This window comes from Vulpes lagopus, chromosome 7 (genome assembly GCF_018345385.1).
Source record: "Vulpes lagopus strain Blue_001 chromosome 7, ASM1834538v1, whole genome shotgun sequence".
NCBI classification, from domain to species: Eukaryota; Metazoa; Chordata; class Mammalia; order Carnivora; family Canidae; genus Vulpes; species Vulpes lagopus.
This window is the reverse complement of record NC_054830.1, coordinates 11772535-11794145: the sequence shown is the minus strand read 5'-3', so window position 1 is coordinate 11794145 and position 21611 is coordinate 11772535. Positions and strand designations below refer to the sequence as shown.

The following is a 21611-nucleotide window of genomic DNA, read 5'->3' as shown; positions in this document are numbered from 1 at the left end:
GTGGATGAACAGATTTTTAAAAGTCTGTCCACACGATGGAATATTATTCAGCCATAAAAAAAGAATGCAGCCCTCACATGTGCTACAACACGATGGATCTAGAAAACCACACTGAGCCAAAGAGGCCAGATAACAAAAGGAAAACCACAGTGTATGATTTCATTTACATGAAATGTGCAGAACAGGCCAATCCAGAAACAGAAAGAAGACTAATGGTTGCCAGGGGCTGGGCAGGGCAGGTGGGATGGGGAGTGACTGCTCATGGGGATGGGGTGATGAAAATGTTCAAAACAGACTGTGGGGACAGCCACACAACTCTGTGAATATACCAAGGATCGCTTCATTGCACTTTGGTGGCTGGATTGTTTGGCATGTGAATTACATCTCAATAGAGAGGTTACAAAAAAAAGTCGAGGTGTCACCTCTCCCTCCCTACAGGGGGACAACAGCCGAGAAGCCACTTCCCTGCCACCACAGCGAAGTCCTAGCGACTCTCGGAGGCTGAGTTCAAGCACCCCAGCCTGACCTGGTTGGGGGCCATGGGTGCAAAGTTGGGACAGCACGGTGCAGATACTTCCAGCTCAGAGCTGTGAGCTATGTATGTGACTTGTGCCCTGTTAAGAGATAAGATGTGAAGAGAAGGGAGTTTTTCTCTTGGGGCACAAGACAAATAGCGATGCTAATAATAACGATGACAACTGTGATGTTGGTGGCAGCTCATCTCTGAGGGCTTAGTAGACATCAATCCCAGCCTGAGATGCGCCATCTCACTGGCTCGTGCCTGCTTTACAGATGAGGGGATCTAATGAGGCTCAGCCCAAAGCTGTGCTGGGGCTCAGATAGGGGTTCGGAACCCAGCACTTGACTTGGCAAACATGGGTGCCGCAGGGATCCAGATGAGAACCATGGGGACGAGATGGGGTCTAATGTTGACCAAGAAGGTTCAACAGGGAACGTGGCGTCCCAGGTGGTACTGTAGGTGTGGACACCTCTCTGTTTTCCTACAAAGTCGGGGTGGAGCTGGGGGTCGGGAAGCTTCTTCTCCTAAGTCACAGTATCATCTCAGAGCTTGGAGTAACTGACCACCTCTGCTTTGATCCTGTCTAGATCTGGGGTAGCAATGAACCTGGCACACCTCAGGTGCAGACAAGAGCCAAGCATGCAAAAGGTACCGGGTCTGGAGGCCCCACCAGGCGGGCCTGTGTTAAATTACAGGCCTCCTGAGGACCCTCAATCCAATACCCAGCCATATCCATGTAACTACAGGGGACATGGGACAAAAAAAAAAAAATCCCATTAACTTTAACCTAGTCCAATCTCTAATTTTACAGATGAAATTAAAACCAAGAAATACGCTATATATATATATTAAAAAAAAATCTGTTAACTTTAAAATGAGCTTTAATTTGTTTTCCTTAAGTGCATTTATCGATGTAAACAGAGCATGTTAAGAGATTTCAGGGGAGAGCAGACTATTGCTGGTATGTTGGTTTTAATTGACAAAAGAAAAAACTACAACGCCAATGGCTTGGACTGACAGTAGCTTTGGGCGGGGTACGAGGGGCTGGTAGGAAAAGAGAAAGAAAGGCTCCCAGGTGACCCCCCTCTGACCTGGTTACCTGGTCCCAGTTGTACAGTCTCTACAGGAGGGCAGAGCTATCACAATAGAACCGGGCGACGGCAGTTAGAAACCAACTCAGACTGCTCCGTGGTCAGTCTGGTGCCCCTGTGCCCCAGCCTGTGCCAGGCGCTGCCCCACGCCTCCAGCCTATCCAGCCAGAGGTGTGCGTGAGTTCCCAATCACCTGGGTCTACCGCTGGAAATCAGAGACGGAATCACTTCATGACACTACAGATCTGAAAAAATAAAAATCTCAGCTAGAAAGGATGTCCGATTTGGAGACAGCGGGAGGGAAGAGGAGCGGTGGGGGGTCGGGGGTACTGCTCAAGGGCCAAGAGGCAGGTGCCCTAAGCACAGGCGGACCATGCGTGGTGGCATGTTTGGGGTCACCTGTGGCACATGTGGCATCCCCTCGGTGCTCAGGCGGGACTACCATGAGGCCCACTGACCACGCCCGAGGCCTTGCTGGACTACAGACCAGCACCTGGCTGTGAACAGGAAGGTGCTTCTTTCCTCAGGATTTCCGTAATTTGTGCTTCCCTTTGGTTTGGTTTGACAGTTGAGAAGGAGAGAGAAGGGGGGCGGGGAAAGAACGGTTTTTGTCACTTGTCCAAAACTGACAGAAGAGGAGAAAGTGGGCGTCAGATGTACTAGGTGGACGCTTCGTGGACCCGGCGTGCATCGCCTCACTCAGAGTGTGGAGCCTGGCACTCCTGGCACCCTTGCTGGCCTCTGGGGGCCTGGCTTCTGTGGTGGGGATGTGGACGGGCTTTTCGGCAGGGCTTCCGTTGTGTTGCAGGGTGATGAGGATTAAAGGCCTGGAGATGGAGGCCTGCCATGTTGGCTGATGCTGATAGCCATGCCTCACCTCCATCTTTCTCTCTGGTGACACGACGAGAGGGCCCGTTCAGCAGACATCGTGGGAAAGATACCAAATTCTTAACTTACTCCATCTCCAAAGTTGAAAAAGATCAGACAGTTACTAAAATAAACGATTTCTTAATTGTGTCTGGTGGCCATGGGCCCAGTGGCTGGCACGGCAGGGAGTATTGGAGGGGGAGGGCCCCGGCTGAGTGAGGAGGGCTCACTCAGGACAGGCACAGTCAGCTCAGCTGAGCGAGGCTCAGAGTAAGGCAGTGTTCCTCACAGAAGAACACATCGGAAAAAGCTGCTCCTCTTCTGCTGGTCTGGTGTGATTTTGACTCCCTGGTTGCTCCCTTGGGGACTGTTGCCTTCCTGAAATGGCAAAAGATTTTCTGAGGTCATGGCTGAGCATCAGCACAATGTCTCTTAACCAATCAGTCAACCCAACCAATGAACCAACCAACCATCCATCTGCCAGTCTATTTACCTATCCATTCTCCCCCGTCTGTCAAACCTCTGTGACCTTCTAACCAGCCAACCAGCCAATTGTCCCTTCCAACTGACAACCCACTTTTCACAAACCCACACATCTGCTACCTGCCTCCCCTTTTCAACCATCCCATACTTGCCTGCCCATAACCCCCTATTCATCCCTTCAACATCTTTCCCATAATTTGCTCATCCCACCCATCTCAGCCTCCTCTCCCTAATTCCTTTTCTCCATTCATCTACCCATCTGTGCTGAGCCCCTCCCAGTGAGGCAGCCCAGGGGCAGCAGAAAGACTGTTCCCTAGGATTGTGCTCAAGGTCACAATGCCACCCACACGTGGCTGGTCTTCACATCCCCGTACCAAGGCTCTAGCTTACTGCCTCCTGCCTTGTCCATCTTCTGCCCCACAGCTGGTGATGTGAGCCCTAAACTCTAATTTTGTCCACTCACTCCATAATGAAACCCACCCATACTCCCCCATTTTCAGTGGAATGCCCTAAATCTGTCAACTAGCATTTGAAGCCTCTCCCTGTGATCTGGCCCCTGCCTACATTGGGAACTCTTGATTCTATTTTCTCCCATTTCACCCTGGTTGCACGATCTGGTCCCCTTTTCTTTGACTAATTCCTACTCATCCTTTTGCTCTTAGGTAAAACCTGAATTTATTTAAGTAACCATCAAATGCTTATGCTGTGCTAGGTACTTTTGTGGGCACTGGGCATGTGGTGGTGCACAAAAGATCCTGCCTTTGGGAGCTCACACCGTATGGGGCAGATAGATCGCACAGGTAAACAAATAAGCAGTGATTCCCCATAGCAGCAAGTAATGAGAGACAAAATAGGCAAAGGGTGAGAAGTGTTTTTGCTGAAGTGAGGCCACGGAAAGTCCAGGGGTTGTGGTCAGAAGAATAACTGCCTCAGGATGTTCATGCCCTAGTCCCTAGAACCTGTGCGGATGGAAATCTGATGTGGCAGGAGGGGCTTTGCACATGTGATTGAGTTGAGATGGGGAGACTGGCCTGGATCATCCAGGCGGGCCCAATCTAACCATGCAATTCCTTAAAACAGCAGAGCAACTTTTCCAGCTGTGGTCAAGAAAGAGCAGGAAGAAGGAAGCAGGGTTGGAGAGATGCTGGGTGGCTGGCTCGGAGGATGGAGGAAGGGCTTGTAAGGTGAGGCATGTGGCAGCCTCTAGAAGCTGGACAAGGCAAGGAAGCAGGTTCTCCCCTAGGGCCCCCAGAGATGTGGGCACCTCTGCTGATACTGTGATCTTGGTCTGGTGAGACCCATTTCAGACTTGTGACTTCCAGAACTTTTATATGTGTGTACTGTTCAACCTGTTAAGACCATTGGGGGAATCTGTGGTGGCAGCCCCAGGACACTAATGCAGGAGGGGAGCACATCAGGTGGAGGGGAAAGTCCAAAGGAACATGGGGGGTGCGGTTCAAAGCCGGTGTGGCTGGAGCGGACGACAGGGAAGCAGCAGGGTGACAAGGTGGGGAGGGTGGCCTAGGCAGTGAGCAGGGCTGGGTGGAGGAGAGCGGGAGAACGCCAGGGATCTGGGAGTAGGGTGGACACTGGCAGAGCCTGGATTTCTAGGACACTCTCAAAAGAGAAGTCAGGGGTGGGCAGAGCCAGCCGCATCAGCGATGTAAGAGACAGGAACTTGCAACTAGTAGATGAGTAGGTTCTGGAGATCTGATGCACAGCATAGTGATTACAGCCGACAAAGTTGCTAAGAGACACGATCTTAATTGTTCTCAACACAAAGAAGGAATGATAGCTAAGGGAGGTAATAAAGGTGTTAGCTAACGCTACTGTAGTAATCAGATTTCAAAATACAAACGTATTAAAAACAACATACTGTACACCTCGAACATGCATAATGTTACATGCCAATTATATTTCAATTAAGAAGACAAGACCGAGATGAAGTGGTATGGTGCATGAATATAAACAAAGGTGCCGGGAAATGAGTAGGAATTTAACTGTCAGTAATGTATGATTCAGTTCAGAAAAAGAGGACTCGCAAGGACTGTGGCTGCACCTTAGGGCTTCAGGCTCTGCCGTGGACGATACAGTGCTTCTGGAGGCAATCTACAGGCTGATGCCAAAAGCACAGGCTGAGGAAAGCAGGGTGTCATCATGACTGCTTCACATAACTGTCAGTGGGCAAGTGTCAGAAGGACCATCCAGAATCACAATTTTACTGTCATACTGACGAGAAAAGAAATGATAGAAAAACGACATGCTGTTTCTGGTCAGTGTGTTTACGTGGGCTGCTCCCTGTTTTGGTTAAAAGGCTGCTACGAAATCGATTATATCCCTTATGACTCCATTTGCAGCACCTCAGAATGATGAAGGCGTGTATTAAATCAGAGGTGAACTATTTGAGTGGCGTTTTGTGTTATACAGACACTCCTGTATGACCAGACATAACCTGAGCAGCAAATAGATGGCTTTATGCTGTATCAGACGACAAGGGGAGGGAGAGGGCTGGACTAGCTTTGAGAGGGCGTTCTCTCCTCACGCATGCTGTCTCCCCGATGAGACAGAAAGGGCCGTGTGTTCCCTGCTAGCCCACTGGCTAAGCAGACAGCACCTGGCATAGGGCAGCTCCGAGCCATGGAGGAAGGATGGAGCAGACCAGTGCACCTGGGTGTGGACGGCCAAACGTCTCCTGCTAAAACACTTGCCCCTTTCCCAGAGATGCCCTACTGGGTCTGGCTGGGCCCAGATGAGTAGGATCGGGCTGGGGATGCATCACAGAGCTGAGGCCAAGTACAGCTGGCTCCATCAGGGACCCATGCAAGGATTCAAAGAGGACATACACTCACCAATTTTTTGTCCATTTTTGCTTTGATGTCTCTGGCAAGAGTGAAAAATGCCTGTGGAACAAGCATGTCATTAGTGCCCCTGGAGCAGGGAGCAGATAGGGGCTTGTTAGTTCCGGGCTGCCCCTGTGTAGGAGACATGGTGGGGCTGGGGGTAGAGGTGGCCAGCGTTAGGGTAGCTCCCTGGGTATGGGTGTCACCTGTCCAGCCCCATCTCCTGCCACTATGGGGTACTGCTGCCAACCTGGATAGCCACCTCCCCTGAACCAATGACCTGGGATGTGGGGACTCTGTCCTTAACTGGACAGAGAGGAAACTTTGGTTCAAAGCAGTCGGTGACTTGTCTGAAGGCAGTCAGTGTCTAACTGTCAGAGCTGGAAGGATCCAGTAGGAGGACCTAGCTCCCCATCCCTGACTCCTGGGCTCTGTCCACTTCAGCCCCTGCTTCTGATGGTCAGGAACGGAGCAGAAACAAAGACAAGCCGTTCTTAGCCAAACAAGCTTCATTTGGGGCCCCTGCTGGCAGGGAGGCCTAGAAGGGCCGGTACCAGGTGAAAAGTTATCTCCTCATGCTTGACGAAGGCTCGCCCAGGCCCCTCTTGGGGCCACGTGATGTGGAAAGTTCTGCTGTGGCAGGTGACTTGGGGGTGCTAGGGAAGCCCAAAGCAGGGGGGCATATGGGTCTAGGAGACAGGAGACACTTTCCTGGGGAGGGCCCACCTGGGCTGGCTCCCAAGGGTAAAGGGGGTACGAGAAAGGTGCTTCACAGGCAGCCTGGGATGGAGAGCGGTGGGCAAGGCCCAAGCAAGCTGTGGGTGGCACACACTGGCTGGGGCTGGTAAGGAAGGGCCTTCTCTGCCAGGCTTATTGGGTTGAGTTTGGGAGCAACATGGAAGATCCATTTTAGAAAGATTACTGGGGCAGTGGGATGGAGGCTTGCAGGTTAACTGCAAGGCTGGCATCCCCATGCCAAGGCTCAGCCAGGGTTCCTGACTCCATCTAGGCATGCGCCTGGGGCCTGTCTGTAAGGGTGGTGTGTCCAGAACAAACTTAGAGCCAGACCTGGGCACCAGTCAGCTGGGCCTGTCTGAGCCTCAGTTTCTCTACCTACAAAACTGTGCCTGCTCCCCAGCATTGCCCAAAAGCCACTGAGCTAATACTAATACCCTAGGTGGCCAGCCAGGGCCCGCACCTGCTGATGTTACAACATGGCAGCGAGCGATTCCCCTGGGGGGCCTGGCATGTGGCACTGCCCAGAAAGTGTCTCCTGGCCAGCTGGCTGATAAGGCAGCCCGGAGCCTGAGGCAGACCCTCCCCAGGGGGTACAGCCTGTCCCTCAGCCCAGAGGGTCTGTGCTGCAGGCCCAGGACTCACGTTCTCCACATTGATGTTGGCCTTCGCACTGGTCTCCATGAACTTGATTCCATAGTCCAGGGCCAGCTGTGAGGAAGGGAGACACACACATGCACACCGGCCACCAGGCACTCAACCCCAAGCCCAACAAATCACCCTGAGTGGGTAGAAATGAAATGTGTGTGTGGGGTGGGGGTGTCTCAAGCTGTGGATCTGACCTCCTGGGATGCTCCCACAAGTCCCCAATGGAGAGCAGGTAGTGGATGTCCCTGGCAGGAGGATGGAGGGGGCCTGGCTCAAACCACGGCTGTGTCATCTGCTCCCAGTGGTCTCAACACATTCCCACCAGACACTGTACAGGAGCAGGAAAAGGACACCCTGGAAGCCCCTGTGCTTGCAGTCTTTAGACTGAAGCCCAGCTGGGTGAGTGCTTTCCACTCTCCCTTCCTAAGGAAAGCACCAGAATGGTGCAACCAATGTACCCTGGTTTGCTTGGCAAAGTCCTGAGTCTCAGACCCCTGCAGTCTTGTACAAGCCAGGATGGCGGGTCACTGTATGCTCATAAAGACTGTGAAGGGGTCTCCCCCAAAGCCCACTTCACCAGCAGCAATCGGGAACCCTCCATGCAGAGAACCCTAAGGTCCCTTTGCCATGCGGCACCAGGTCCAAACCAGTTGCCACACTCACCTTTTCTCCCCGTTCCTTGGAAACTTGTCTTTTGTCGTTCACGTCACACTTGTTTCCGAGTATCATCTTTTCGACATCTGCAGAAGCATGCTGACAGGGAGAGGGGACGGGAGGTGAGGGACTACAGGCCAACATGCAGTTTGTCCTGAAATCAGTGTGGTGGGTGAAGACCGCTAGCATACCCTTGTACAGGTGACAAGCTGAGGCTCAGAGGGGCTGAGTGGCCTGTCCCACATCACACAGCCAACACAAGAGCAGGGTCTAGATTCTAATACTCTGAGCAACCACATGCCTTCTGGCTGCTGACGACAGCTTCTCTATTGGCTGTGTCACCCAGGCTCCAAGGTCATCCCTGGACTCCTGGCAGGGACTAGCCTATGGGAGGCAAGCAGGGCTGGGCTATTTAGCCCTGTTCACCTCCCTCCCTTTGTGGCTCTTCTGCCGGAGGACCCTCTGCCCCGCCAAGCTCGCTCTGTTTGGGCTCTAGAAGTGGGCCATGCTTGTCTGGGGTGCCCCCCTCTACCCCCCTACTGCAGCCAGTCCTGGGTGCTTCCCTATCCCCTGGCACTCCCACCACTGTCCCCGGAGCCTGAACAGGGCTCCTCCTCCAACCCTTTCCCCAGAGGAGGGGCCTGTGCTTCCTGAAGGACCGGAGTGTGAGAAAAGGACCTTCCTTGTGTAGCTTAGATCTGGTCTTAGTGAAATACCCTGTACTGCTCCCAGCCTAACTTCCTATTATCTGCAAGACTTCCTTCTTCCACAAAGATCCAACATGAGCGGTCCTGTCCTCAGCCAGGGCCCAGCCTCTTAACCAGCAAATACGGGGGTGTCAGGAGGTGGCCTGATGCCACTGCTCACAGATGCCAGCAGTGATGTGACCTTTGGCCACGGCTTTATGGATGGGTGAAGTCCTCTGGCTGCATCTCAGACCTGAAGCCCCACCTGATGAGTCATTAAGAGCCTCAAGTGCCATTGTCCAAGAAGGCTTTGCAGGTGACAGCAAGCTCTATGCAGAGGTGAAGGGCAAGGGCACTGGTTGTGGGATGGGAAGGTAGGGATAGCTGCCTTCTTTTCCCTCCTTGGTTCCAGGTCTTCTTTCCCAGCCAGGTGTAGCTGTAGAGCTGCTGCCCAAACATGGTTAGCTCAAACCAGCTCATGCCCTGCTCTGTTGAAACTCAGTACAATCTGAAATGCCATCCCACAATATCCACCAAATGTAAGGGTCATGCCTATTCTAGAACCTTCCCTTTCTAGAAAGCACCAAATGCTGATGGCGATCAAGAGCTCAGATATCCCCTCTTTCCTGAGACACTGCCCAAACCCAATAGCCTGCTGGAGAAATGGGCACTCAGGGCCACCCTATAAGGCCAGGCCCTTGTATGGACTCCAGGGTCAGCCGCCTGGGTTCCAGTCTCCATTCTGGTTATGTTCTTAGCTATAGGGCTCTTGGCAAGTGACTTCTAGTGGTCTCTGTGCCTCAGTGATCTCATCTGTGAACCAGGCAGCTCTGGGGTGGGGACTGAGGAGAGGGCATGTATGAAGCTCCTGGGCATGTGAGGAGCAGCAGGCCTTACCTCCTCAATGTTCCGAATCCAGTTCCGGATATTGTCAAAGGATTTCTCGTTGGTGATGTCATAGACCAGCATGATGCCCTAAGGGAGAGAGACATGCACGCCGGACAAGCTGTGAGCTGAGGGGGAGGCCCCCAGCAAGGTGGGATGGCCGGGACCAGCCCCAACAGAACACCCCTCCCACTACCTCCCTCCACTCCACCCCTGGGGCCCTTCCTTCTGCTGGACTGCAGCACCGGCTCCTCCCCCATCCCCCAGGCTCTAGTCCTGCCTACTTAGCCACTAAGGTCCTTCACCTTACAGACCAGATCCCACCATATTCATGCTTACAGATGAGCCCTATAGGCTCCTCAGTGCCAGCAGGATAAGACTGGCCCAAGCCCTGGCAGCCCTCAAGGTCCTGCCGACCTCCTAGCCTCATGTCCCACAGCTCCCTGCCCTGCATGCTGTGTTCCATGGCCCCAGCACCCACTGGGATCCCCCTTACACCCACCCTCTACTGTGCTCAGCCTCCTCCACACCCTCCCTCACCCCGCCATGCCGGAGTTTCGTCTGGGCACTCCAGCATGACCTCTCATCTGGCACCTACTATGGGCCAGGTACTGCAGTAGGGTCTCACTGAAGCTACATAGGTGCTGGTCAGATGGGTGCCAAGGTCCCCACTCTGCAGATGGAGACCCTGAAGTGGAGGGATGGCTAGGCCCACTTGTCCCATGGGAGAGCCAAGGGCACAAATGGGGGCTGAAACTTTGATGGCCTGATCTTGACACCTTTGTGCATTCTAGTGACTCCATTTAAGTGGGGGCCAGCTTGGAGCACGGGGCTGGGCAGCACTGAGGTCCCTGAGGTTCCACAGCTAATGCATGAACACCCAGGAGATAGTCCAGGGGTCTCGAGAAAGAGCGGCAGAATGAACCCACCTCCACCTGGGCCCGTGATCTTACCACCATCAAGAAGGGCCAACATCCTGTTCGATACAAGGGAAGCTGAGGCACACAGAAGTGGCCTTTAAGATTGAAGCCCGGACAAGACTAACTCTGAAGAAGTTGATCACACCAGCTTCAGTTAGGAACCTCTCTGGGTCCTCATCAGGACCAAGCAATGCTGAGGGCCACCTTTGAGGCGCATGGCCCCAGCTATCCTGCCCTAGCCTGGTTTACTGCATTCCCTCATGCCACCCCCTCCAAGGGCCCAGCCATGCACCCATGACCTCTGGTGCTGGCTAAGATGTGTCTGAGGTTGCCTGAGTCTGCAGAGTAAGAACACAGGCTGTGGGTGCCAGGAGAGCAGGGTGCGTGATGATCATGATGAGGAAGGATGTGTGACAAAACCTCAAAGACAGGGCAAGAGAACCACCAGCTCCCGGATCTCAGCCAGGAACCTGAGGAGACACATCGCAGCCTCACAGCTTGCCACAACCACGGCCATAGCCAGGACCCATCAAAATGCTATCTGAGGGTCCTTTACCAGGGCTCTCTTGGGGAGACTGAAGAGAGGCCACTTGCAGGATAACTCAAAGGAGCTTTCAGCAGCCACACTGTCTACCATGCCCTAGCCAAGGCCAGCTTGAGTAGGAGACCCTGGCATGCAGACTCCGTTAATCAAGCATCATGGAGGCCTCTGCCCAGTAGCTGCCCTCTGGCCATGAGGGGCAAGAAATGCCACAGGGTCCTGAGGCCTTTCCATTCCATTCATTTACCCAGGGACTGGCCCTCTGGTGGCGCAGGACTCTGGCTACCACCAGCAAGTTGATACTCCATGCCCAAGATTCCAAGGTCCCAGATATTCACCAACCAAGGGGTATAGGCAGTAGGTAAAGCTCTACCAGGAAAGAAAGTATCTAGAAAACACAGGATCACCCTATTCTAGGTCCTCCTGGAAACTCCTTGGAGCCCCAATGGACCATTCTCCCAGACTGTATTGCACACAGCACCCTCATTGGGTTGTAAACTCACGATGGGACAAGAGACATCAAATGTTGCCCAAGTTTGGGACCCAAGAGTCTAGTACTGTGCAGGGAGAAAACAATGGCTCCCAGGGTGACACTGTTCTCTGAGCTGTCCTGTGAGGTTACCACTGGCCACGCGTGGCTCTGGGGTAGCTAAAATGCAACTAGTGCTACTGAGGAGTTGGACTTCTCTTTTAATCAATTTAAATTCAAAGAGCCACATGTGGTTGCTGGGTTATATATGGGTTAGCAGAGATCTAGGACTGTAAGCCACAAACTCCTACGGCTGGACAGGGCCGTACAGATGGCTCAGCCCGGGGTCACCAGGGGCTGGCTGAGGATGTGGGCAATGGAGGCAGCCAATCAGTAGTGGCCCAGCCTTCTACCCTCTGCGTGAATTTAAGCAGGGCACAGAAATCAGCTGAGCCTCAGGTTCCCCATCTATAAAATGGGGATAACCATGGCACCTATGCTCAGGGATTAATGGCCAAGACCTGGGCCCCAGCAGCTGGCCCAGGAAGGGGCTCAGTGAATGGAGCAATAGGTGGCTATTTCAGGCCAGACAGGGATGCGGCCCACCTGAGGCCACAAAGCAGAATCTCCCCTAGGACCCCAGATCCCCGAGGCCCCTGCCCCACCAAAGCATGGCAAGGTGAGAGGAAAATTGGTAAATAAATTTTAATGAGGAGGGCTAAGGTTGCAACCCATGTGACTGAGTTTCTATTATGTTTCAGAAGCTGTGTAGGATACACTAAATACTTAATGCCTCCATTCATTTCTGCTGTCCACCAGTATTTCCTGAATACCCACCACATACCCAGCATGGTCCCAGGCACAGGGCATGAGGCCGTGACCAACCCATGGCCCTGCCCTCACAGAGTTTATGGGCTAGTGGGGGAACTAGGCCATCTAGGTAGTTACAGGATGGGGTATACGCTGGGAAGGGCAGCGTACAATGGGAGCTGCCCATCCATCCTCAAGCTGCCCAGAACATAGTCCTGTTCTGTGTTCTACTTTCCAAGTGAGGAAGTAGAGCTCAGAGGGTGACCCAGGGTGCTGAGCCTGGTCGTAGGGGTTGGCCTTCCTCACTCTCTGGCCCGAGTGCTCAGTTCTGTACACATCATACACATGCATACACATGTGCATGACCTGCTCGAAGCCCTTGAGGGCAGGAACTCGGCCTACCTCAGGTCCTCCTCTACATGTAGCTCAGGCCTGGCCTAGAGAAGGTGCTCGGTAAAAGTACTTGAGGGGTGAGGAACAAGTCTTCCTATCATGTCACCCTGCCTCTGGCCCAGGTGACAAATGTTAATGGCCAATAGCCCAGAGCAAGTGAGCTCCTGGATGATCTTCAAGTTTTCAGCAGCAAATTCCATAGAGACTACGTGGGCCACGTGAACGCTCCTAAGTGTTGGGGCATGCCATCTCCAATTTCACTGACCTCACCTGGAAGAACCGGCTTCCTGGGTCTTCCCTCATTTCCAAAGAATTAGGTTTCCTTAAACCCTGCAGAAGGGGATGTATGCAGGGGTGGGGGCAGGGCACACAGTCTTTTCCTGAAACTAACCTGGGACCAAGGACCGCTAGGAAGCCTGAGCATGGGCTCTCTAGAAGCTTTGGTATCCAGGCTTTGGTATCTGAGACAGTGATGTTCATTTTGAGTTAAAAAAAAAAAAAAAAAAGGAAAAAGAAACAAAAACCAAAAACCAATCCATACCATTGCGCCCCTGTAATAGGCTGTTGTGATCGTCCGAAACCGTTCCTGACCAGCTGTGTCCCTAAAGGAGAAGAAGGGATACTAGTAACAGCAAATAGGAATCACCATCACAGTGGGAACAATAGGCATTTACCCAGGATCGCTTTCTCACAGGTCATCTCCTGATTCACTGTCCTGCTGTGGGGCAGCAGCCTCATTCTCTGTTCTTACAGAGAAACAAACTGTGACTTGGAAGTGTTAAGGATCTGTCCTATTGGGCATAAAGTCATGTCCCCCCATGATTCCTCTGTTTCCTGGGGATTCTCCCTAGAGTTTCTAGGTCACCAAAGATCCAAGGTCAGATATCTGAAAATCCAGGGCCACATGGGTATAGGAAGGGCTGGTTACATAGCTGGAGGGCTGAGCTGGGCAATCTCACAAGGGCCCCAGAAGTACTTTTGCACTTGTTGTTGGGGTTGAGACCAGGGAGAAAGTCCCTCATCGGTGCCGAGGTAATACCTTGGTAAGACACACCATGCCCATCCCAGCTCCTGGCAAGGAGGGTAGTCAGTGTTTGGGGTAAAGGGGACTTTACTGATTGGTGGCAGAGCCAGGTAAAGACCCAAAGCTTTTGTCTCTGGACCCAGGGTTCCTTTCACGACCCTGCACCCCCATCCTGCCCTGGGAAGGACTGCATGTCTGGACTGCACAGAAGTGTCTCCCTTGGGGCTCTGCTGACTTTTTGATGCCAACGGCAAGTGACATTAGTGGTTATGAATAGCCATTTTATTCTCAACCATGGCTCTAGTCTAAAAAAGCATTATGAAAGTCACTAACCCCATCAAGATTGCTGAGAGCACAAGAAGGAAGGGAGGAGGAGAAGAAAGTGAAACTTCTGCCTGCTGCTACAGTGTCACTTTGGACTTCAGGCACCCAAGGCTGCTGGGAGCCACGTGTTGCAGGCAGAGGTACTTCTAGGGCTTACAACTTAACTGACAAGCCTTTAGGCCTCATTCAGATTTTGACTCTTGAGTCTGATCCAGAGGTGAACACCATGAAAGCCAAGGAGGTGCACTCAGCAAGCAGGGTGATGCTTGCGCTCTCTGAGGCTGCGGTGAGGGAGACAGGCTGCAAGGAAGGTGGCTCTGTGGCCCATCTCACCCCCCTACCCCGCCCCCCGCCAATAGGTGCTTGCTCAGACTGGGAGACTACACCATCCTCTCAAATAGGACTTCTCTTTAACTTTGCTCAGGGCACATACTTCCCTGTAAGTGACGTGGCTACAGGGTAGGACACCCCTCCATCTGACCAGCTTAGCTCAGCTTCCCTGGCACCGTGGGCTATCAACCACGGTCAGCCTCAGTGACAGGGACTTACAATGCTCTAATTTTATGTGTCACAAGAAGTCAGCCCCAGGTAAGCAGATTAGAAATGGGTCTCACCAGTGGGCCTGGCCGTGGTTTATTTTTGGTTCTGGGGTTTCAGCTCTGTTAGAGAAGTAAGGCCTGGGCTTCCCCAGGACAGAAAAGAGGAAGTGACATCTGGCCTTCTTTAGCGGGCTGATAGACTCAAGAGGAAACGCTGGGCTGGGGAATCTTACTGTTCCACAGCCTTCACCACTGCCTGGGCAGAGGGAGTGCTGCAAGTTCAAGGGAAGCAGGCCTCCCGGAAGACTAGATCCAGCTGTGCCCACATCAGCATGTTGAGCTAACCAGGACCAGTGGCTCTGTTCCCAGAAGGTGCTAACGCAGACTCCAGGCCCCAGTAACCAGCAGGACACATGTTCTGGGGTTTCTGAAGAAAGCCTGACGTGTACAGCTGGGCACCAAGAGATAAGAGGCCATGGTCACAGAGAAGGGGAAGAGGCACCAGAGCTGCTGGTTCAAAGCGCTCATGGTTAAGGGGGTGATGGTGGCAATGACTCTTACCATATCTGTAGCTTAATTCTCTTGCCATCGAGCTCTATGGTCCTAATTTTAAAGTCAATTCCTGGAAGAAAAAAAAGGAAAAAAAAAAGACACATCACTGTCAGCCTGTTTCCCACGCTGCATCTGAGGTGGGCACTGCCAGCATGTACAGGTAATAGCATCCACGGCTTATGGGGCACCTGGCCTGGCACCAGGCATGTGGGCTCTCCGAATCTCCCACAACAAATCTGGAGGCACCTGGAGAGCTTTTCCCTCTTGCGGCAGGGGAAGCTGAGGTTCAGAGGGCAGAGAGAGGTGTCCAGAGTGAAGCCACAGGTGGCACAGCTAGCAGGCAAACCCGGGTAGGTCAGGTGCCAAAGCCTTGTTCTAGCCCCTCTCTCCACCCAGCCACCTCTCAGGAGTAGGCCTCCACAGAATGCTTTGCAAGCCAGAACCCCACACTTTCCGGCACCCAACACCAGGCCCTGCAGGCACACAGGGCATGGAGGCCCCAGGACACCCCACAATGTCGCCCCCTCAGCCTCCGGCTTTCTTTCTCTGTGGGTGGTCCCCGCCCCATCCACCTGTCAGCCCGACAAACTCTCTCCTTTAAGACTTCCTGGAAAATCACCTTCCAAGCTTTCCTGACTCTGCTTCCCCAAGTCCCCTTTCCCCATGACCAGGGTGACCTGGTCTTCAATTGCTCTCCAGGCTTCCATCCTCTCAATCCCCTCCCCAGCTTTCCAAACCACATTCAACCCTGTCACAAAGCCAACCTCTGCTCCAAACCTTCCAGTGTGTCTGCCAATGGGTGGATGGATGACCCAAATGTGGTCCATCCACACTACTAGTCAGCCATGACCAGGAAAGAAGCCCTGACACACACTGCCACATTGACGAACCTTGAGAACGTCACGCTGAGTGAGAGAAGCCATATGAAAGGTCACATAGTGTATGACTTCATTCTTATGAATTCTCCAGAACAGGCAAATCCAAACAGAAATGAGATTATCCGTCGCCAGGGGTTGCAGGGGGACTGAGGATTCAGGGGGTTGACTAAGGGGCTTGGGGTTCCTTTTTGTTGTAATGAAAATGTTCCAGAATTGCCTGTGATGATGTTATTCAAACATACGAATATATCAAAAGCCACTGACTTGTATGCTTTAAATGGGTGAACTGCATGGTTCACAAACTGTCTCTCAATACTGCTAAACAAATAAACAAAACAAAACAAAACTTCCACTGGCTTCCTACCAGCCCACTGGCCCCAAAATAAAATGAGAACAGTTGTGTGTGTGCTCTAAGGTCCTGCCACCTCTCCGCACTCAGGGCTTATGTGACTTTTCCCAAAATCCCAAGCACAACCTGGCCTCAGGGATCTCATGCTTGGTCTTCCCATTCTTGGGATGTTGTTTCCTTCACCTCCTCCAGGGAGCCTTCCTGACCATACTTACTCTCTCCTCTCGCTTTTTTTCTTCTTCATGGGCTTATCCCTGACAGCGTACATTTGTTTATTTGTTCCATGGATCTGGGAATAAAACTTGCCCATCTGAATGGCCTGTATGGAGGGCAAATAGCCCAAATCTCTGCCTGTGAAGCCTTGAGGCTGAAGCCTGGCTTGATCCCTCAGAACTGATGATGGGGATGCTAATTCCATCCCTGCCCCACCGCAGGGACTGTCCAGGCGACCACAGGGAATATCAGCCTGCACTTGAAATGTGTCCACTGGAACATAAGCTCCACGAGGGCAGGGACTCAGATGTCTAACTCATGGCTGTGTCTCCAATAACTTAGCATGGCAGAGGCCAACAACATATTTGCTAGAAGCTGATCACCCAGTCCTTGCACACACACCTTGACTACAGGCCTTGTTACATTTGTTTCCCTGATTCATCCAAGTTATGCAGATGCAGCCCGGCTGGCATGCAGTCATTCAGATGTGGAGCCCTGCTGGCAGCCAGCAGGCATTGGGGAAAGATGGCAGGACAACAGAACTAAGAGGAACGGGGTCTACATGGTGCTGCGTGGTTTACGAAACACTTTGACGCTGTGCCATCTGTCTCCCTGAAGGAATGAGTGAATGGGACCCTGAGGAGACGTTGGAAGCTGAGCCAGGCTGTGAAGAAGCAATTCCAGGAGCCACAGGGCCAAGTTTACACCACAAATGATCGATGGAGCTTAGGAGAATAGGCTTTGGCAAAACGAAACGTGGGCAGGAAACGAACAGCCACTTAATCCCTGATCTATAAAGCAAGCCCAGAGGTACACTCAGCACCAACAGAGAATCACCTTTATCCAGTCAGTTGTATCTCAGGACTCAGGGGCCCAGTGCTATTCCTTCCTAAAACACTCCCCACCTCCTGTCACAAATGCACAGGGCCATATAAAATCAAGAAGCACCGTTCTATTGGCAAGGTTCCACAGCATCACTCTGTCCTCTCCTCTTCCTGCATTTCATGAACACACCAAATATAATTAGGAAGTGTAAACTTTACAAGGCTAAGAATTATGAGGCCATTACTTCAAGGCCAGGATGAATTAAATTTTCTTAGAAGACAGAGACCTGCAGGAAAACTATAAATGTAATGAAAATGCCAAGGTGGGAGGAGGGAGGGATTCCGGGCTCAAGTGCGACCTGTGTCCCCAGGTGACCTGGCCCAAGTCATATCTTTGTCTGGAAGTGGAGGCCAGCCTTCTCAGAGCCCTAAAGTGCTAGACTGGGTTTTCTGGTTGAGAATTAGAAACCGAACAAAAAAGCCCAATCTCTGAATTGATCTCACTAGTGCCTGTATTGAACAGCAAGTTCCTGAGGCTGGGAAACTGAGGTCTGGGTTGAGGACGAGCCACAGCCTGCCAGGAGTTAACATCTCTTCCTGACCGGTGGGGATGGGATGCAAGGGTTGTCCCAAAGTTTGACCTTGGGGTGGTGGAAGGGGAGGAATCAGAAGCATCTGTGTCTAGGGAGGGGATGGTGTCACTGCAGGGGACATTCTGCTTCCTCCAGGAAGCCTCTGGCCATGATGACCACCTCTTATTCACTATATAGTTCTGATCCTCAACCATCCAGGGCACTGGTCAAGGCAGAAAGCATTACTCCTAAACTGAAAGAATAGGACTCAGAGAGGCTAAGTGCTGGTTCAAGGGCAAACAACAGCTGGCAAGCAGGCATGATGATTTCCAGTCCGATTCTCTCCACTCTGCACCAGGAACATAACTGTAACGTGCAGCTCCTGGAGGAGGGCAAGGATGGAATGAGCAGCTCATCACGGGGTTCAGAGAGATACGGTAATTGGATTCAAGTTACACGGGGGTAAAGCAAAGCCTGGTGCCCAGGTTTTCCCCATTCAGAATCAACTCCTGAGCTTGGTGACCACTCTGCAGCAAGGCTGTGGAGCTCACAGGCCACTCGATTTGATCGGCGTTACTTCCAGGTCAAATGTTTTCACATGAGCAATGGCTGTTCTTGTAGCGTCGGGAGAAGTCAGCTCCACTTTTGTGGATATCAGAACTGAGAAGCAACATGCCAATTCTGTTCAACCACAATGTGGGCTGGCTCTGTGGGAAAGGCTGTTCTGCAAAGTGACAACTGGTGTTCTGGGCCTCAAGATAGGGAAGTCAGGGCTGTCTGTGGCAGCGGCTGATTTTGGTTTGTCACTCAGGTTTTTATCTGGCATCTCCTTGGGGGTGACAGGTCCTAGGGCAGGCAGTGGTCACTCACCCTTGACACCCTCAAGTGATGGAAGTTTGGGCGGAGAAAGACTCCAGACTCCTTCTCACCATTCCTTCTAGGAGAAATTCACCCATAGGGGACACAGGGTCAGGGAGCCGGGCTTAACCCCTGAACATTCCAGAGGAAAGAGCAGGAGAGAGTTGGTTTAGTTCTGGTTCTCAGACGGACCAGCTGTGCTTGCCCTGGGGGGCAGCGCTCACATCCCTCTGGCAGGATCCTGCCTTGAGCTTTCGTGTTAGACCCACATGGATTCAAATTCCACCTCTGCCACCTGCAGACGTGACCTTGGGGGAGTCCCCTGTTTCCCTGAGCCTCAAATTCCTCCTGTGAGACGGGCTCATTTAGGGCACCTAACACAGAGGACTGGGAAGTGTGCTAATGCCCATAAAGCGGCTAGCACACAGTAAATGCTTAACAAGGTTCAGATGTCACAGGCCTCTTCCGATGGCCTCCTCCCCAAGCCTGTTTCACTTCTGTAAGGCGGGGACCCCAAAAGAACAGCTTCGAAGGCTGCCGTGTGAACGGAACGAGGCGACCGGCGCCGGGACCCCAGCCCAAGACACATACTTCCTGACAAGCAGTCTGAGGGTTGGGGCCTCAGTCCCCCTATCTGCAAAATGGGCACTTGGTTCGCCGCCTCCCCCCGCGGCCCGGTAACCCCCGAAAGGCGGCGGAGGCGGCTGCTCTCCTCCCCTCCGGCCCCCTCGACCCTCTCAGATCCCTGGATCCGTCCGGCCCAGCCGCTCCCTCAACCCCAGCCCTTCAGGGGCGCGCCCGGCCCGGGCCTCCGGCGTCCTCCGCCGCTCCCCGGCCCCGCTACCTATGGTGGAGATGAAAGTTGAGTTGAAGGCGTCCTCGGAGAAGCGGAACAGGACACAGGTCTTCCCCACCCCCGAGTCCCCGATCAGCAGCAGCTTGAACAGGTAATCGTAGGTCTTCGCCATATTACACTCTCTCCCCGACGGGAAGTGCGGCCAGCGCCTCGCCACTGGCCGCTGGCCCCGTCCATCAGCGCCGAGCCCGCCCCCTATTGGCTCCCAGCCCGCCGCGCGTCACCGCGGCCGGCGCCCGCTCCCGCGCCCCGCCCGTCGCGGGGAGAGCTGGGGAAGGGGCGAGCGAGGCGCGGTGCCGGAAGCGGCCCGAGCGCGCCGCTCATTGGCCGGCGCTCGGGACAGGGCGGGCTCCAATTGGCCAGCCCTGAAGAGTCGGGGGCTTCAAATGCAGCCCAGCGGGGGCGTGGCCTCCCGGGTCCCCGCCTTCTTTCCCTCTTCCCCCCTCCCACCACTCCCGGCTCCGGGGCGGCCCCGCCCCCCCGGCGGGAGGGGAGGGCGGGGAACGTCGCCAACGGCTCCGCGCGCCCGCAGCTCGGGGGCGGGGCTTGGGACGCGTGCGTACGGGGCCGGGGGGATCGTTAGGCGCCAGCAGAGGGCGCGCGCGCGGCGGGCCCGGGCTCTCCCGCCCTCACGCCTGCGCAGCCTCAGTGGGCGCTGGGAAGAACGCGGGAAGGGGCCGCGCGGGTGGCCGTGTTGCGTGGCCGCCGCGGCGTCGGGCCCGGGGGCGCGAAGAGGAAGGGAGAGCCGGGGTCGAAGCGAGGTCGCCTGGAGACGTCCTCCGGGGCCTCGGCGCTGGCCAGGGGACTGCTTGGGGCTGCCGGGCCTCCCCGCCCCACCGCCTCGCCGCGACCCGCGAGGCCCTCGGACCCAGCCAGAGGTTGTCCAGACCCGGAGCGCCGGCCGCCGCGGATGGAGCCCCGTGAGGATCCGGGGAGTCGTTCCGAGCCTTGGTGCTTGCCTGCCCGTGTGGTCCGCACTGGGAAAAAAACACGAGGTGTCCCCCCTCCGACCCACCGGCTTGCTGCTGGGCTTCCCGCCCTTGATGGGTCAGGAAACCGAGCTTCAGTGGTTTCCCCAGGCTCCGAGTGGGGAACCGGGTCCGAGCTCAGACGCGCGGCTTGGGAAGCCCGAGATGACCTGCGGGTCAGAGGTGGGCCACGCCGTCGGGGGGGGGGCGTCTACACTCGCGGAGGGTCCAGAACCCTGCGAGGATCTGGCTCCGGGCGCGGCGGGGCGGGGGGGTGGGACCGGAGGGCAGCTTCCAGCTGAGCCGCCCCCCCCGCGGGTGTCTCCGTCGCCCTCGCCGAGCCTTCTCTGGGTGCTGCTCCTCGGATTGTGTCGCGGCCTCTGGGCTCCCCGCGTGTGCTTTAGGAGGTGCCGGTGGTCCCAGGTCTGCTGGCACCCTGGGGCAGCTCGTGCACTCCGTACAGGTGATTCTTTGAGAAAATCCATCCCCAGCCATCCCCCAGCCGCTTTCTTGGATTTGGCCCAGGGACTTCGACATGTCTGGCAACTGAACATGGCAACTTCCACTCCCACTGGCCTGGCCCGAATTGCCTGATGAGTGAAGCCGAAGTCATCCTTGACCCTGCTCTTTCATCGCCTCCCATCTTGGTTCTCAGTAGTTGTTGAACCTTGCTCCGCTCTCCACCCGCCTCCCTGATGATTCTGTTCTCTGATCCAGATTTCACCCCGCAGTGTACTCCTCCTAAGGCACCTGTCAGTGCCCCACTCAGGGTCTGTCAGGATCAGGGCTTCACACTCTGCTCCTAAGCTCTCCCTGCGTTCCACAATACACTTCACGGGATCTGGAACTCCGGGAGATCCGAGATCGGTTTAACAAACCCAGAACACTCCTTTATGTAGTGAGGCACGAGATTGACTGGAACAGTATCCTGAGATTAGATTGCAGCCCAAGGCGATGGGCAAGACGGGGGAGAAGGCATTTCTGTTTAGTAATGGTAGGGCCCTTAGAGAAGGCAATTCTACTTTAGTCATGGACATTCTCCACATCTACCATCTAAACAAGGTCACAGGGACGCCTGGGTGGCTCAGTGGTTGAGCTGCTGCCTTTGGCTC

At 54.1% G+C, this 21611-nt stretch overlaps 1 protein-coding gene across 1 annotated transcript; it reads right to left on the bottom strand.

Annotated features, from left to right (window-relative positions):
* Positions 1 to 1383: 1383 nt before the first annotated feature.
* Positions 1384 to 19693, bottom strand: RAB8A (RAB8A, member RAS oncogene family). Its single transcript, XM_041763988.1, has 8 exons — positions 19520 to 19693; positions 14991 to 15051; positions 13084 to 13144; positions 9422 to 9499; positions 7848 to 7937; positions 7182 to 7247; positions 5811 to 5861; positions 1384 to 2856 (listed from the first exon to the last, which is right to left on the bottom strand). The coding sequence occupies exons 1-8, from the start codon at positions 19641 to 19643 to the stop codon at positions 2764 to 2766; spliced, it is 624 nt and encodes a 207-aa protein (XP_041619922.1). The 5' UTR covers positions 19644 to 19693; the 3' UTR covers positions 1384 to 2763.
* Positions 19694 to 21611: the final 1918 nt, after the last annotated feature.

Bases quoted from the DNA above. Each gene is read 5' to 3' on its own strand.
- RAB8A (XM_041763988.1), bottom strand. From the start codon at position 19,643: ATGGCGAAGACCTACGATTACCTGTTCAAGCTGCTGCTGATCGGGGAC. The intron at 13,145-14,990 runs GTAAGAGTCATT...CTTCTCCTTTAG, and splicing joins AGAATTAAGCTACAGATATG to GGACACAGCTGGTCAGGAAC. The intron at 5,862-7,181 runs GTGAGTCCTGGG...CTTGTTCCACAG, and splicing joins CCAACATCAATGTGGAGAAC to GCATTTTTCACTCTTGCCAG.